Raw genomic sequence first — 14,810 nt, forward strand, 5'->3', positions numbered from 1 at the left:
AAGAAATGTGTAACTACTGTATGAGGAAAAGTGTAAAATTTAAATGAAGGACATTTTAAAAACAGTGGATAAACAGACACACATACCACATTCCTCATCGGGAAGGCTCATTTTATAAAGCTGTTAATTCTTCCTAAACCTAGTTCAGTACAATTTAAATCAAAATCCCAATAGGATTTTTAAAAGTAGAAATTGACAATCTGTTTCTGAGACTTACCTGGAAAATAAGCAAGAGTAGCTCAGATATTAAAAAAACACATACACTGAGGTAGGCCTTGTGATACAAGATATCAAAATGTCCACTAAATCTACATTAAGTAAAAATGTGGTATTGGTGTATGAAAGAAAACATGTCAATAGGACTTAATATATACGAATAGCATTTCAAATCAGTGAAGTGAGAATGAGCTAAATAAATGGTATTGGAATAAATGACTGTCCATTTGGAAAAAAGGTAAAGTTAAAGCTCGACCTCACACAATAGATACAGGCATACCTTGTTTTGTTGTGCTTCTCTTTATTGCGCTTCGCAGATACTGCATTTTTTTTTTTAAACAAATTTAAGGTTTGTGGCAACCCTGAGTAGAGCAAGTCTACTGGTGCCATTTTTTCAACAGCATTTGCTCACTTCACGTCTCTGTGTCACCTTTTGGTATTTCTCGCAATATTTCAAACCCTCCACCACCAAAAAGATCAAGACTTGCTGAAGGCTCAGATGAGGGTCAGCATTTAGCAATAAAGCATTTTAAAATTAAGGTGAGCAGGTTGTTTTCTTTTAGACATAATACTACCGCACACTTTACAGACTACAGTGTAAACATAACTTTTATATGCATGGGGAAAGCAAAAAATTCGTGTAACTCATTTTATTGTAACATTCACTTTATTGTGGTAGTCTGGAACTGAACCCACATTATCTCCAAGGTATGCCTGTGAAGATAAATTACAGTTTTAAAGAGTGAAATATTTTTAAAGTGTAGGCATACTAGAAAAATACAAAAGAGTATTTATAATCCTGGGAGTGGGTGGGAAGGGTAAAAGCCAAATGCAAAACTGAAATCATAAGAGAAAATACTGACAGATTTTACTACATAAAAATTAAAAACTTTTGGGACTTCCCTGGTGGCGCAGTGCTTAAGAATCTACCTGCCAATGCAGGGGACACAGGTTCAAACCCTGGTCCAGGAAGATCCCACATGTCACGGAGCAACTAAGCCCGTGTGCCACAACTACTGAGCCTGTGCTCTAGAGCCCACGAGCCACAACTACTGAAGCCCTCATGCCTAGAGCCTGTGCTCCACAATAAGAGAAGCCACTGCAATGGGAAGCCTGTGTACCGCAACAGAGTAGGCCCCCGCTCACCACAACTAGAGAAAGCCCGTGCGCAGCAACAAAGATCCAACGCAGCCAATAAGTTAAAAAAAGAAAAAAAATTAAAAACTTTATACAAGATGCAAAATTAAAAGACAAGCAATAGGCTGGGCAAAGTATTTTTAAAACATATTCAGAATATACAGAGTACTACATGAAAAAAACTACCAATAGAAAAATGGTTAAAGTACAAACATGTAAATTATAGAAGAAAAATGAGCAAGACCAATAAAAATACAAAAGGATCCTAAAGTTCTTCAATAGTAAGGGAAGTGCAAACAGAGGAGTGTTTAAGAGCAGGGGTCTTGGAGTGAGACTGTCTGTGTTTGCATCCTGGCCGTATTACCTTAGACAAATTACTTAAAATCTCTGTGCCTCTTGTGTGTAACTGAGGATACACCTAAGTCAAAGTTGTTAAGAACAGAGAATGAGGTAATATGCATAGTACTCAAAACAATGCCTGGCACACAGTAAGAGCTCAGTAAAAAATTAACTGCTATCTAATATCACTAATATTACCAGGGTTGGTGAAGATACCTATGTAAGTATATAAGTAAGATATACTCTTACTTACAGCTTGTAAGAGCAAATTGGCAAAGCAAACTGCAAAGCATTTTGGCAGCATGTATCAAAATTTTAACAGGTACATACCATCAGACCCAGAAATTCCACTGCTAGAATTTTATCTAAAGAAATGTTCCCACATATATACAAAGCATCAGGACTTTGAGTGCAGCATCGTTAAGAGCTCTAGATTTGGAGACAGGAAATGCTGCTTCTAGTTTCAGTTCTACCAATAGCAAATCATGTAATCCCTGTGGCAATCACTTCACCATTTTGATTTTTTAGTTTATTTACTCTACAAAATGTGGATAAAGACTTGCCCAATCTGCCTCACAGGAATACTTTAAGGCAGTGGTTTCCAAAGTGTGGTCCCTGGATCAGCATCATCAGCATCCTCTAGGAACTTGTTAGAAATTTAAATTCTCTAGTCTCACCCCAGACCTACAGAATCAGAAACTCTGGTGGTGTAGGCAGCAGTCTGTGTTTCAATAAGCCATCTAGGTGATCCTGATGCAAGCTTAAGTTCAGAGATGAGCACATGTGAAATCACTTGCATAACTACACAGCAGAACTGAAAAGAGCATTCGTACTATCACTAATAAACACAAAAAATAAAGCTGTTTCTACCTTTCAATTTCATGAAAAGGTACATTTTGGATAATCATCTCAATATGCTCCTCTGTTGCTGAGCTTGACTTCAGAAAGCACTGATGTGAAGCTAGGAAGTCAAACTCATATACATAACCAAGTAAATAAATACAAGTATTTTGGGTCAAGGATAAAAAGCTCAAGGTAACCTCATTAACAAATCAAGCAATGTCTCAAGCTTCCAAGACTTTTTTTTTTTTAAGTTCCAAGACTTTTGATCAGTGGTTTTCATAATGGGAACACTGCTTTAATGATAGCCTTTGCCAGCATTTTATCTACTAATTCTTGATCCTTCCCTGAACTTTTCAGGACACAAAAATAGTCACCTATTTGTCGATAAGCTATTTGTTTGGCATATAACAATAACATTAGAAAAGCCTTGGCCCCTTGCTTAGCAACTTCACTTCTCAGAGATTGAAGGCTGGCTCTCTAAAAATAACATAGGTTTAAAAAAAAATAACATAGGTTTAAAAAAAATAACAGGCTCCCATATTTTTCAGAACTTCAGATTTTTGTTTTATTTAAAAGCATATGTAGATTCTTAAAGGGTATGGAACTTTTCATGATCATTTGAGCAGTCTGATCCAAGACTCTTGAAGTTTGATCAGATGATGCTCGGGGTTGCTCACATATATTTTTCTAGTAGGATTAACACTTATGACAGTAACTATTCTTTGTTTCTGGAGTTAATTCAATCACTTCTTAATGTTCTTCTCTGAATACATAAGAAATAACACTATATTTGGTGAGTTTTACACAATGGTAAGGGGAGACCTTAATCTAATAATGATGATATAATTCCCAATAACATACAGTAATACCCAAGCTATTCTCTAATTTCACCTATATGTATATACACACAGTTAAAAGTCAAGAAATTCGAAAGAGCCTGTGAAATCACCGAAATAGGTATCCAAAGGCCCTACTCTAAAGGTCATTAACTTTCTCCATAGGGAAGCCCCTAAGATCTCACTGTGGTCTTTTTACTCTGACACAGTTCTCATGGGATTTGTTACACGGTTTACTTGGTTTCTAAACCCAGAGCAAATCTGAGGCAGCAAACAAGAAAAGGAAAAAAAGCTCTTATGAGTGGGTCCTCAGCAATGACAAGAGAACCACTGGCCTAAGAGTACTCAGGTGTCATGGTACCCCTTGCCCCAAGCATACAGTTAAAATTCAGTCTTCACTTAAGGACCTTAAATCTTAATCTTTTAGTTGCTCCCATTCATCACTGCTATTTACATATCTGGCACCACAGGGAAATGCTCACACCAGTTAAGTTTTTACTGTATCAGGCCTTAGAAACAATACTTCCCTTTAGGAAGGAGATTTTTAAAAACTATGTATTTGTTTGTTTGTTTATTTGGCTGTGCCAGGTCTTAGTTGCGGCATGTGGGATCTTTTAGTTGGGGCATGCAGGATCTAGCTCTCTGACCAGGGATGGAACCCGGGCCCCCTCCATTGGGAACGTGGAGTCTCAACCACTGGACCACCAGTGAAGTCCCAGGAACGAGATTCCTAACCTTTTATATCACATGACTTTGAGAATATGATTTTTAAAAATATATTTACCCAACATTTTCATATGATCTCAAGGAGTTCATTAAGCTTCTAAGGCCAATTCATGGCTTCAATAACCATAGACCCAAAATTAAGAACTTCTGCATTAGGTGCCAAAAATGTGTGTAAGTTAACAAAATTTAACACTTATGACAGTAACTATTGTTACTGCTGTGCGCGGGCTTTCTCTAGTTGTGGCGAGCGGGGGCTACTCTCCGCTGGGGTGCACAGGCTTCTCACTGCGGTGGCTTCTCACTGCGGTGGCTTCTCTTGTCGCGGAGCACGGGCTCTAGGGGCAAGGGCTTCAGTAGTTGTGACTCGCGGGCTCTAGGGTGCAGGCTCAGTAGTTGTGGTGCACGGGCTTAGTTGCTCCGCGGCATGTGGGACCTTCCCGGACCAGGGCTTGAACCCGTGTCCCCTGCATTGGCAGGCGGATTCTTAACCACTGTGCCACTAGGGAAGCCCCTAAGGATTTTTTTTTTTTTTTAACATCTTTATTGGGGTATAATTGCTTTACAATGGTGTGTTCGTTTCTGCTTTATAACAAAGTGAATCAGTCATACATAAACATATGTTCCCATATGTCTTCCCTCTTGCGTCTCCCTCCCTGCCACCCTCCCTATCCCACCCCTCCAGGCTGTCACAAAGCACCGAGCCAATATCCCTGTGCCATGTGGCTGCTTCCCACTAGCTATCTACCTTACTACGTTTGTTAGTGTGTATATGCCCATGACTCTCTCTCGCCCTGTCACAGCTCACCCTTCCCCCTCCCCAAGGATTTTTAAATGATGATGAACTGGGCAACACTATAAATGTAAAATAAAAATGATGGCTAAAGCAATACTAATAAATACACTTTAGAAGAAGAGAATATTAGCAAAACTCTCTTAAGAAAAAAAAAGTGGTAAAAGAGAGACAAAAAGGAAAAGAGAAATATTCTGCAAATTCTTTAAAAGAGTGTCTACCTTAACAGCAAAACTCTTCGTGTAGCAAATGTTTTCACTACTAAGTTGAAGATGTCAGCACATAAAGATAACTCCTAAGACGTAAGTCTCAAAAGTGGCCTTGCAACTACGAAGACAGAAGATCATTTTTCTAGTGGTTAAGAGCACTGGCCTAGGAAACATCTGGATTCTAAGGACATTTTTGTCATTTACGAGCTATATGGTCTTGAGTAATTACTTAACTTCTCTAAGCCTCAGCTACATTATCTGTAAACAGAATAAATTAGTTCATAGGATGGCTGTGATGATTAAATGAGATAATAATACACATTAAACTTAGCACAATGGCAAGTCGTCAATAAATGGCAGCTAATAGTTTTTGTTTAATTTCAATTACATTTTCCTGGGCAGGGGTTTATAGTTTGTAAATTGTTACCACACATATAATCTTTTACGATCCTCTGGGGTAGGAACCACCGTATCATCATTTTACAGTTTAAGAAACTGAACTCAAATGACTTACCCAAAGTCACTAATTAGTAGGAAAAGAAATCTGTACTTGCTTGACCACACTAGGAAGCAAGATTCAAAACTCCTTTTCCCCACAAAGCTTAGAAGCTCTGCCTTTTAAGTTTTGTTTAACCTTTTTTTTAAACTGTAGTTAAATATATATAAAATTTGCCATTTTAACCATTTTTAAGTGTACAGTTCAGTGCCAATAAATTCATTCACATTGTTGTGCAACCATCAGCACCATCCATCCCCATAACTTTTTCTTCTTCCTCAAATGAAATTCTGTACCTATTAAACACAAACATCTCATTCCCCTCCTCCAACCCCTAGCAACCAGACTACTCTAAGGTCCCTCACATAAGTGGAATCATACAGTATTTGTACTTTGTCACTGGCTTATTTCAGTTAGTATGATGTCTTCAAAGTTCATCCATGTTGTAGCATATATCAGAATTTCCTTCCTTTTTAAGGCTGAATAATATTCATTCTGTTTATCCATGTATCCATTAATGGACATGTGGGTTGCTTCCACTACCTTTTAAAAAGTATTGTGAGCACTTATTTTGAGATTGGTTATCCACTTTCAGATTATTCACTCCAATTGTCTTTTTTTTTTTAAAAGGGAAAATACAAGTAAACAGTTGATTTAATTCTGTAGAGTTTATAATACAAAACAGTAAAACCACGATACTGTGGGGGGATATTGTTTTTTCGGTGCGCCACCATGAATCAACACAAAGAAAAAAAGTTGAAATGCAAATTTGATTTGGTAAGAGAGCAAAACAGTTAGTTAAAATAATAAATTAGCTTTAAGATTATCTATAAATCACTTTACATGCTATTCTTGGGATCTTTACTAAGAGATAATGGAAAGTTTCTATTGTTGGACATGAAACTAAAAAGTTCCTTAGGGTTGACCTGGGAGGGAAAGAGAAGTTGCTCAAGTGCCAGGAGTCTGGGAAAACCTCAGTAGGCGACTCTCCTTGAAGCTACTCCGAATGAGTGCTAATACACTACAAAGATCAAACTGCTGCTATCTAAAAGTAACCCTAAATCACTCAACTAGTTTAAGGATGCAACTTGAATAGATGGGAGTTCCTCTACTTCGCCCTTTTTAACTGTGAGATGAGAGTTCCTCTACTTCGCCCTAACTGTGAGATGAGATTAACCACAAGCTTGAGCACACAGTTCTCAGAAATAACTAAACCACAATGGAAGGGAGAAACAACTCTAGAGACTTTGAAAACCGTTAAGATTTAAAGATGCAAATGAATCTTGCACTTTGGCGATTGAAGGTGTGCATACAGGCTTGGGTTGTTAGCACGTACTACTACAGGCGGAGACAAAAAGAAAAAGAGCCAAACTACTAAAATCCAGTTCTATGAAATAATTTCAGACTACAACCAGCGGGTGTTAAGAATGAACTGCCTTTCTTTGTGTGCACGGCTTGTAACAGAAACCTATGGTCACAAGCAAACTTATTTGAAACAAGAAAACAGAACAACAAACACGGGAGCTTGAGCACCAGCAGGACCCGCAAGGGAGTGCTAGCTTTTCCGGCCGGCGGTTCAGAGCTACTGACCGCCCTTCAGCCCAAGTCTCCCGAATGCCATACGGCTGTCACTCAGTCATCACAATTTCCCTGGGGCGACCTCACTTTCAGATTCTCTCAAAGTTTACCAGAAATTCTCCCAAAGGATTTTCTGTCCGCCTCCCCACCCCCAGGACACTTTCTCCCTCCAAGAATTACCCTTCCTCTCCACCTCACTATGCCCCCAGACGCCCCAAGACCTGCAAGCAAGCAGGATGCGATTTCGCCCTTGCTTGCTCCCAATTGCCGGGGGAAAGCGGCTGCTGAAAAGCAAACTTTCCAAGCGTTCACAGAGGGTGGGAGGGCGCGCGGCGCACTCACAGCTGGTTGATGGCGTTCTGCGAGATGACCGCGTTGGCAGAAAAGTAGGGGATCATGTCGGGGCCACTGAGGCTCCAGGTGCAGGTGGGGGGCGCCTTCCTCTCGTGGGCCAACGTGCTCAGGGTCATGGGGCCGGCTCAAGGCGCACAGCTCCGCATCCCGGCCCCCGCCCTGCTCCGGCACGAGGCGCTCGCTTTGGGCTCCGCCGGACTTGAGGCGCGGGCAGCGCGGACTCCGGGCGGCAGAAGAGGGCCCGCCGGGTCGCGCGGAAGCAGCTGCCGTAGCCCTGGGGCTCGGCTGTGGAGTCCCGGCGTCCGGGCGCCTCCAGCAGCCCGCCCCAACTCGCGTCCGGGGCGGGGCGGGGCGGGGCTGAGCGCGCCGGCGGGGCGGGTCCTGAGACCCGAGAGGGTCGGGCTCCGCGGGCGCCCCGCCCCGGAGCTCTTAGCAGCCGCCAGATCCGCTACCGGCGTCGGAGCCTGGGGAACAGGGTCGGCCCCAAGCCACCTCGGCTTGGGTGAGGGAGTGAAGGGAGCCGGGGGGTGAGCCAGAAAGGCTCGCATTTCATTGGAATGTTTCAACAGAAAGGTCCTGCCTCATAATCTGCTTTATGCATGAACCTCAACCAAACCCCATTTTCCAAATGACCTTAAAACTTAAAGGCTGTACACTCGCAAATGCAATAAATGTTTATTAACGGCTTCCTATGTGCTACGGACTAGGAAAATGCTGAGATAAACTGGATTTTTTTTTTTCCAACAGTTGAAGCTATGATGGGGAAAAAAGTCTATCTACACTGTCGATAACATCTGCTAATGCTTGTAAATAAATTTACTAACCATCCTCCAAACCAAGGATTCCCAGCCTTAACTGCACATATGAATCCACCTGTGGAGATTAAAAAAAAATCCCAATGCCCGGTTGCACTCTAGACAAATCAAATCGTAATCTCTTAAAGTTGGGATCTAGAAGTTAGTATTTTTCAAAGCTCCCCTGGTAATCGCATTGTGCAGCCTGGTTGACAACTACTGTGCCAAATGATCTAGAGAGGAAGACGGGCTAGAGGTTATATCCTTACTGTGCCGATGTGGAAACACTGAGGGTCTAACCAGATGATCTTATTTGTAGCTGACTTAGATAGGAACTTAGATAGGAACTCCCGTTTTATAACTCCTGATCTAGGGCTTTCCCCACCAAATCCTATTCCCTGATGCTTTATGATTTTCCTTAACAACTCGCTGAGCAGTGCCTTTCACCTGAACAGGGACCAGCTCTGTAAAAAGAGAATCTCTTTTCTCTCTCACCTACACACTCTGCTATGTGTAGTGGTTTACAAAAGGGACTGGCCCCCTTCAGGCACTCAGTAAAAGTTAGCTCTCTGGGCTTCCCTGGTGGTGCAGTGGTTAAGAATCTGCCTGCAAATGCAGGGGACATGGGTTCGAGCCCTGGTCCGGAAAGATCCCACATGCTGCGGAGCAACTAAGTCCGTGCGCCCCAACTACTGAGCCTGCGCTCTAGAGCCCGTGAGCCCCAACTACCGAGCCTACGTGCTACAACTACTGAAGCCCATGTGCCTAGAGCCTGTGCTCCACAAAAGAAGCCCCTGTAATGAGAAGCCTGCGCACCACAACGAAGAATAGGCCCCGCTCGCTGCAACTAGAGAAAACCCATGTGCAGCAACGAAGACCCAATGCAGCCAAAAATAAATTAATTAATTAATTTAAAAAAAAGTTAGCTCCCTTATCTCTTGTCCTCACTGTCTCATCAGAACAAGTATTTTTGGGCATCAGTATTTTTAGCTTTTATGAATACTTGACTAAAATATACATCGATATAAGTTGCTTTAGGAATTCCAGAGCCAAAAATCAATAATTAAAAAAAAAACGACTTCACTATCATAAGAGATCATGAGAAAAAATTATAAGAGAAAGTAGAACTATAAAAGAGACTATAATTAGGAAGAACTCACTTTACTACTCATAATATACTGAATCAAGAAGAAATAAGTCTTTGTTTTATATAAAATTTCAGACTTCTTTTCCTATTGGGAAGTTTGGCAATTTTCAAAATACTAGTAATGAAATAATCTAAACTATAAATTCTATGTCTACAACCAGAATCCTTCTTTTGTTAGTTGATCCTTCCATAAAACAAAGTTGTTGCCAAGGCACTGAGGGACTGGAAATATTGCAAACTCATGCCAGAAATAGATATCTAAATTAAGAAGGAACTAGTTGGCAAGTGAAGAGTTAATGAATAAAAGGTCTGGACTTCGGAGTCCAGTGCATCATCATCTTCATCCATCTCTAGGAAGGAAAAATTTTGAAAGATTTATTCAGGCTATGTCAGCAGGCACCCAAATGGCAGTGTAAGAAAAAATCTGCTGATACACCCCAAAATAAATTGCTTTAAATATCTGGCAAACTTGCCAGTTTGAAACTTCTTCCAGGCTGTAATTTATTACAGCCTCCTGCAGTGATTAAAAAAAAAAAACCCAAAAAACAAAAAAACCGTAGCAGGCTGTTTGGAACAGCACTGTTAAGGTGAGTCCAGTTCCTTTCATGACACAGCAGTGATAGGATTTTATTGAAGTCAACACTTAAATGACGCCATTTAGGAAAAGATGATGTCATGGTAATCATTTGTATCTGCCGGAAAAAGAACTCAGCAGGAAATGTATCTTACTCAATGCAACACTTAATATCTCTGGCATTTAAAAACGCTAGAGATAAAGATTTCATAAATATGTATACTTGTCTTTTATAAATAGGTTCCTATAGTGACACCCCATAAGTGCCTAGTCCTTTGTTTCTCCTCAAAAGACTTCTGTCAGTGCCCGTCCAACAAAAGGAGACTATTTTAACACCCCCATCGAGGCCTTTTCAAAAGCTTTTCAAAGTTAAATTCTCATTTTAAACTGTAATATAGAAAACTGGTGAAGTGCTAGAACATGCTTCTTGGTTTTTAAGGAAAAAAAAAAAAATCACCTCTGCAGACTGAAGTACCTTTAAGGAAATAGTTCTTTCTACTACTGTTTCAAAAAGTTGAACAAATTCTGTTTCTTTTCACAATCTGCAGAGTGTCAAAATGTCAATCAATTTAGTTTCAGCTCAATTTAATCCTTTACTCTCCAGTGTCAGGAAACAAGGCTCTAGGGAGCAAGTTCTCTGTACCCAAGCATCTGGGAATTCAAAAATGATTCCAAATTAAATTGAGCAGCATGAAATAAACTAAGCTAGTTTTCTACTCCACATGAAGTCAGAAGGGGCTTTCTCTAAAAAAAAAAAATCTGCCCAAAGGCCCTGAAGAAATATCACTGCATTTCTTTATACTGTTGCTTGAATTTAGTAGACTTGAAATGAATTTTGTCATGTCATTTGCTGACTATTTCAAGGGTCAGAAATATGAATATTCTAAAATGTTAATTTGGCTCTTGACAGCATTAGCTATGACCAAATTAAATTTTTTGTAGACTCATATATTAATAGCATTGAAAAAATTTAAAGTAGTAGATGTCTCCTGTATCTATAAGATACTTCCATTACTATGTTTCCATGTGTCCCTCCATAAGGTATAAACACTGTAAAACTGTATAAAACCAGAGACTTGCATACTGACCTAACTGTACTCCAGGACAGGTCCAAAGGTGAAATGTGAAGGATGTGAACATGCTTTTGTTGCTGTAACAAAATTTCAACATGGGTGGATCACTTGAATTGACAATAGCTAACGAGCGAAAAGGTGACAATGTTATAGTACCAAAAACTGCAGGCTAGAAACCAGAGGACCTAAATTTAGTTCTAACACAGTCATTTAATAATCTAAGATTTTGGCCAAGTCACTTAACTTCATCTGTAAAATGGGATAATAAAACCCTAAGGAAATATCCCAAGATCTGTTTTGGGGAGAGTCGGGAACCTTAGGAAAGAAATTTCATCCAATCTGGAGATCCTGAAAAATGGATTTAATCCACTTAATGCAGTCATTTAGTTCAAAGCAGTACAGCCCAACAGTTAAAAACTCTGGCTGGACTTCCCTGGTGGCACAGTGGTTAAGAATCCGCCTGCCAATGCAGGGGACACGGATTCTATCCCTGGTCCGGCAAGACCCCACATGTTGTGGAGCAACTAAGCCCATGCGCCACAACTACTGAACCTACACAGGCTCTAGAGCCCATGAGCCACAACTACTGAAGCCCATGCGCCTATAGAGCCCATACTCCGCAACAAGAGAAGCCACCACAGTGAGAAGCCCATGCACCTCAAAGAAGAGTAGCCCCTGCTCACTGCAGCTAGAGAAAGCCTACATGCAGCAACCAAGAGCCAATGCAGCCAAAAATAAATATAATTAATTAATTAAAAAAAGAACTTTAAAAATAATTTTTTTAAAGTTTATTAAGAAAACCCAACAAACTCTGGCCTTGGAATTAATCGGCTGAGTTTGAATCCTAGTGCCACCAATAGCTATGAACTTTAAATAGCTACTTAATCTAGGGCTCAGTATTAGTACCTAATTTATGAAGTTACTGGGAGGATTAATTAAATTAACACATATAAAGCACTGAAAAGAGTGTCTGGCACAAAAATCTACTTTTTGGCCTTAATGGCTCTGTAAGCTTAAGAGAGCTAAGGGAAAGGTTGAGGAGATTGCCCTTCAGGAATAAAATCAGAGAGTTGGAACGTTCAATGAAGAATCTTAGATCAGAGTGCAGGACTATAATAAATTTTTACATTTTTATTAAAATGTTTCTACTTTCCTAACTCTTCCATGTATCTTACCCTTTGAGTGTTTCTCTAAGGTAAAGGACCTATGTGCTTTTCTTTAGGTTGTTCAGAAAGCGTGTGTGTGCGTGTGGGAGGGGGGCGCAAGGGGACTCTGAAGTCAGTCTGGCAACCTTCAGGTAAAGTCCACTGTGCATTTTAGTTTATTCACTAAGAAAATGAAAACGTTGGACTAGAGATAATCCTCTATGCTCTTTTCCACCAACCTGAAAAACAGCTAAAGCGGGCAACATTAAAATGGCAATGAATCTGATATCAGAAAGTTCTAGACTCTAGCTACTTTGTCCACAGGCAAAACTTACTCTGTTCCAGCCCTGATTCCTTTAATCTTAAAGTGGGATGGTAATGCTTACCTCCCAGGTTTACTAAGATACACAGACACAAGTGCTTTGTAAACAGGACAGCACTAAATTTTTGTATTTTTACCGTCCATAAATTGGCCAGTCAGCTTCCAATAACAGAAAGCACTGTATTTGTTTGTATTTGGAATGAGAAGGTGATGAATGAATGAAAATTAAAATACAAATAAACTTCCCCTATATACCACCATTTCATTCAGGAAGTCTTTACTATTATTGTTTGCCAGGCAGTTAATTATATATTGCCATCTTGTAGTAACATGAGATCTGCAGTGCTTACTGGGATTTTGCTTTCTTTTTTTTTAAGCTTTGAAATAATAGTATTAACTTATATAACTTTATTTTTTAAATACCTAGTCATAAGAAAGAATGATCATACCAATCAGAAGATCTATTTGTATTTTTATGTTTTCTCTAAGGGGCTTGATCTAGGGAAATAAATAGTAAATTAATCTCCTGAGGGTCAAAAGGGAGAAAACCAACACTTTAAAAGAGTTACAAAACAAAAAGCCTGTTACCTAGAGTAGCACAACAGTCTGTCTCCTGTTAATCTGTAAAATGCTAGGATAAAACTCTCAAGATAATACCCCTAATTTTCAAACTTGTTGCCCAGACAGTACCTAGAGGTATCTTGCTACACTTAGTCAAAGGCACTCTTCATTCAATACAATACACTAAACTCTGTAAACAAAGGCTCTTAAAAGCGATCAAGTTTTGCAATCACCCCAAGGCTAATAGTTTTATTTAAAAGAATATCTGACAATAGTTTTAAACACTGGATTAAACAATGTCACTGAGCCCTTCCAATCCTTTCTAGGGAACTTTCCACCATAAGAGCAATGGGGAATACCGAAAAGATCTACCTATCAACTCCATGAGAGGCAGATCTAAGGCACTCATCCTTCATAGTCTTAACCATATGCTCTAGTAGGAAGAGATGTTGAAATGCTGCTTTCTTCAGGTTACAAAAGCCTCACACTCTATTGTTTAGTAAAAATAATAGGCATTTATAGATCACTTTTCACATCCAACACACCTTACAAAACATTTAACCATTTAATCCTCACCATCTCTTTAAACATTAAAAAAAATTTTTTAAACACATGCTCAAAAACATTTTTTTTTCAGTATTCAGAAAGATAAAGTAAAAGTCACTAAAAGTCACTCTTCTCATCCCCATCATCCTACTCCCAGGGATGACTGTTAATACTTCCAGAAATTTTCCTTGCATAAGCAAACATTAATATATTGTAGCTGCTCTTTTAAGAAACACACATGCACACAAGCCATAATTATATTATGCATATTATTCTGCTTTGTGCTTCCCACACACTTATTACTATATCTTGGACACTTTTCCATGTTTATAAAGATGAACCTCATTTTTTTAAAGGAGTGCATAGTATTCTATTTTACAATTATATATAATTTATTTAAATAGTCCTCTACTGATGAACATTTAAATTGTGTCCAGTCTTTACTATTATATACAGTATCACTATGAACATGCTTTCACACAATCTTTGGGCATTCATGTGAATATATTTGTTGGATGGATACCTAGAGGTGGAATTGGCAGTTAGTTAAAATATTTTAAACATCTTAGGAATCGGCAGACATTATCAAATTGCCTTCCTAAAGGGTTTAGTTTTTTGTTTTCCACTGGAATCTCTGTGTCTCCTCCCACACTGTGATCTATTAAATTAACTCAGGGCCCAAGATTCTCTTCTACACATGTTTTACATACTGCGTTAAAAAAATATATATATATATCAATATATGTATATATATGTACACATGCGTACGTATATGTGTATAATATGAGAAAAGTAAAACATGCTTAAGGAAACTAGAGAAATATACTAAATTATAAAGAAAAATATGAAGAACTATATTATAGACAATTAATTTAAAAGAATTACTTAGACTGTAAAAAATATAGTACATAAACTATTTTGAAGATAACTTTTAATTCAAAAGATGTTTTAAGATCTTGTTTGATGCTAATGATGTAGAAGACATTATAGGTGAATAAGCCAAATGTGGCCTAATACTATCAATGTCCTGAAATGGGGTGAGACAGAGATAGAAAAATGGGAAATAAATTTGGGAGTAACATAATATGGAATCTAGAGGAGCTGAGAAGGTCTTGAAAGTAAAA

General features: G+C 39.1%; 1 protein-coding gene across 2 annotated transcripts in view; it reads right to left on the reverse strand.

The window, feature by feature from the left end:
• The window catches only part of SSH2 (slingshot protein phosphatase 2), a 245,163-nt gene that overhangs the window by 101,553 nt on the left and 128,800 nt on the right, over window positions 1-14,810 (reverse strand). The window contains exon 1 of one of the 2 annotated variants that reach the window (XM_059997045.1): window positions 7,513-7,786. The exons of the other annotated variant lie outside the window; for it this stretch is intronic. Within the exon in view, the coding sequence (XP_059853028.1) occupies window positions 7,513-7,640 (128 nt within the window). The 5' untranslated portion in view covers window positions 7,641-7,786. Of the gene's footprint in view, window positions 1-7,512; window positions 7,787-14,810 lie in introns of those variants that run through there. 2 annotated transcript variants of the gene reach the window in all.

Source organism: Delphinus delphis, chromosome 19, assembly GCF_949987515.2.
Source record: "Delphinus delphis chromosome 19, mDelDel1.2, whole genome shotgun sequence".
NCBI classification, from domain to species: domain Eukaryota; kingdom Metazoa; phylum Chordata; class Mammalia; order Artiodactyla; family Delphinidae; genus Delphinus; species Delphinus delphis.